Source organism: Ruditapes philippinarum, unplaced genomic scaffold (assembly GCF_026571515.1).
Source record: "Ruditapes philippinarum isolate M1 unplaced genomic scaffold, ASM2657151v2 ctg8901_1_1_1_1, whole genome shotgun sequence".
Taxonomy (NCBI): domain Eukaryota; kingdom Metazoa; phylum Mollusca; class Bivalvia; order Venerida; family Veneridae; genus Ruditapes; species Ruditapes philippinarum.
The window spans coordinates 17114-18868 of record NW_026861724.1 but is presented as its reverse complement, the minus strand read 5'-3'; the positions used below and the strand labels follow the sequence as shown (position 1 = coordinate 18868).

The following is a 1755-nucleotide window of genomic DNA, read 5'->3' as shown; positions in this document are numbered from 1 at the left end:
AGCAGATTACATTTGACACAGAACTGCCTCTTCTGCCAAGATTACCCGAGGTTACTTTTGTTACACATAAGATGGTAGTCGATAACACTGCCCTAAAATTGCTACCTGATGAAGTTCGAAACTTGGGGTTGTTGCCCACCACTATATATGGCGATGGCAACTGTTTGCCTAGATGTTCTAGTGTTCTTGTTTATGGTCATGAAGAAAAGCATCTCGAATTAAGAGCCAGAATAATTTTTGAGATGGTGGTGAATGAAGAAAAATATCTAGATGACAAATACTTAATAGAAGGTACTGATCTCAGTCTTGGAAAAAAAATATTGCTAGACAGTTTGTAATGTTTTCTGAACATTTCTCAGGGGAAAAACTGACAGGTCTTGCTGTACAGAGGTTGTTTCAAGAAGAGGTACTTAGTCTTTGTCACAGTGGGTCATATATGGGCATTTGGCAAGTGGCAGCATTATCTAATATCCTTCAGACTGATGTTGTGTCTGTTTACCCTCGATATGGAGGACAAACTGTGAGGAGTGACCTAAACAGAACATTCGTGCCATTTCAAAAAGCTGAACTGAACAAAAACAAAGTGTATATTATGTGGAGCAATCTTCAAGGAAACGGTCTACCAGAGAAAGAGTGGCACCCAAACCATTTTGTGACACTCATCAAAATGTACCCGGCAGAAGAAAAAGAGACCAGCACAGTTATAGCAGCCGATGTAGAAGAGCTGTCACCAATGGCCGAGTTTGAAGACAGTGATGATGACTCCTTTAATGCCAGTCTGATAAATAGCATCATTAATGAACTGAATGTGGAGGTAAGACTTGCATATAAATTTCTTGATCAGTTATTTGTATAAACTAATAAAAGAAAAGTACTGTAGATATTTATAATTTTCAAACAAATTACTTTGTGTAGGTACAATGAAATTGTTCAACAGTATCTATTAGCGGCCAAACTTTGATCTAAGTAACTTTATTATTATTATTATCCACTTTGTTTTTAAATTTTTATCTTTGAACCCCCCAGAGTTATTTGTTTAATAAATAATAAAGGACCTGTATATTTGAAAAAGGTATCCTTAAAACAGTTAAATGTATATGATTTTCAGTCACCTAATACGGAACCAGCAACATCCTCACTAGCTGAGGAGCTACTAATCCCAAATTCCCAAGTCCAGGAGCAACCAATCCCCAAGCAGTCAGACCTTGAGCAACCAGTTACCAAGCAGCCAGACCTAGAACAACCAGTCCCCAAGCAGCCAGACCTGAAGCAACCAGTTACTAAGCAGCCAGACCTGGTATACATTTATCGCATATTACATAACTTAAATGTCTTTGCATATATATATATATACACTTACTGTGCTTCAAAGATATTTCTTACAATTTGATTGGTCAAACTATAAACTATATTCAAATAAAAGTCAAAATGATGGCCCTAAAAGCCTATAACAAGATAATTTTTCTCCACTGCCTTATTGCACAGGCTCAGTACATATTTTTATTAAGTATGGTAGTCTTACTGCATAGATAAAAATGAGTGATTGATATAAAAAGCAGGTATTGTGCATGTCAGTTGAAATGGTTAACAGTTCTGTGTATGATTTTTCAGTCACCTTCAGAGGAACACCTGGAGCAACCAATCCCCAAGCAGCCAGACTTGAAGGAAGCAGTCCCCAAGCAGCCAGACCTAGAACAACCAATCCCCAAGAAGCCAGACTTAAAGGAAGCAGTCCCAAGCAGCCAGACCTAGAAC

The 1755-nt window shown here is 37.8% G+C and overlaps 1 protein-coding gene across 1 annotated transcript; it reads left to right on the top strand.

The window, feature by feature from the left end:
• Window positions 1–332: 332 nt before the first annotated feature.
• Window positions 333–1755, top strand: LOC132716602 (variable charge X-linked protein 3B-like). The gene is made up of 3 exons (XM_060699911.1): window positions 333–814; window positions 1109–1297; window positions 1612–1755. The coding sequence occupies exons 1-3, from the start codon at window positions 338–340 to the stop codon at window positions 1750–1752; spliced, it is 807 nt and encodes a 268-aa protein (XP_060555894.1). The 5' UTR covers window positions 333–337; the 3' UTR covers window positions 1753–1755.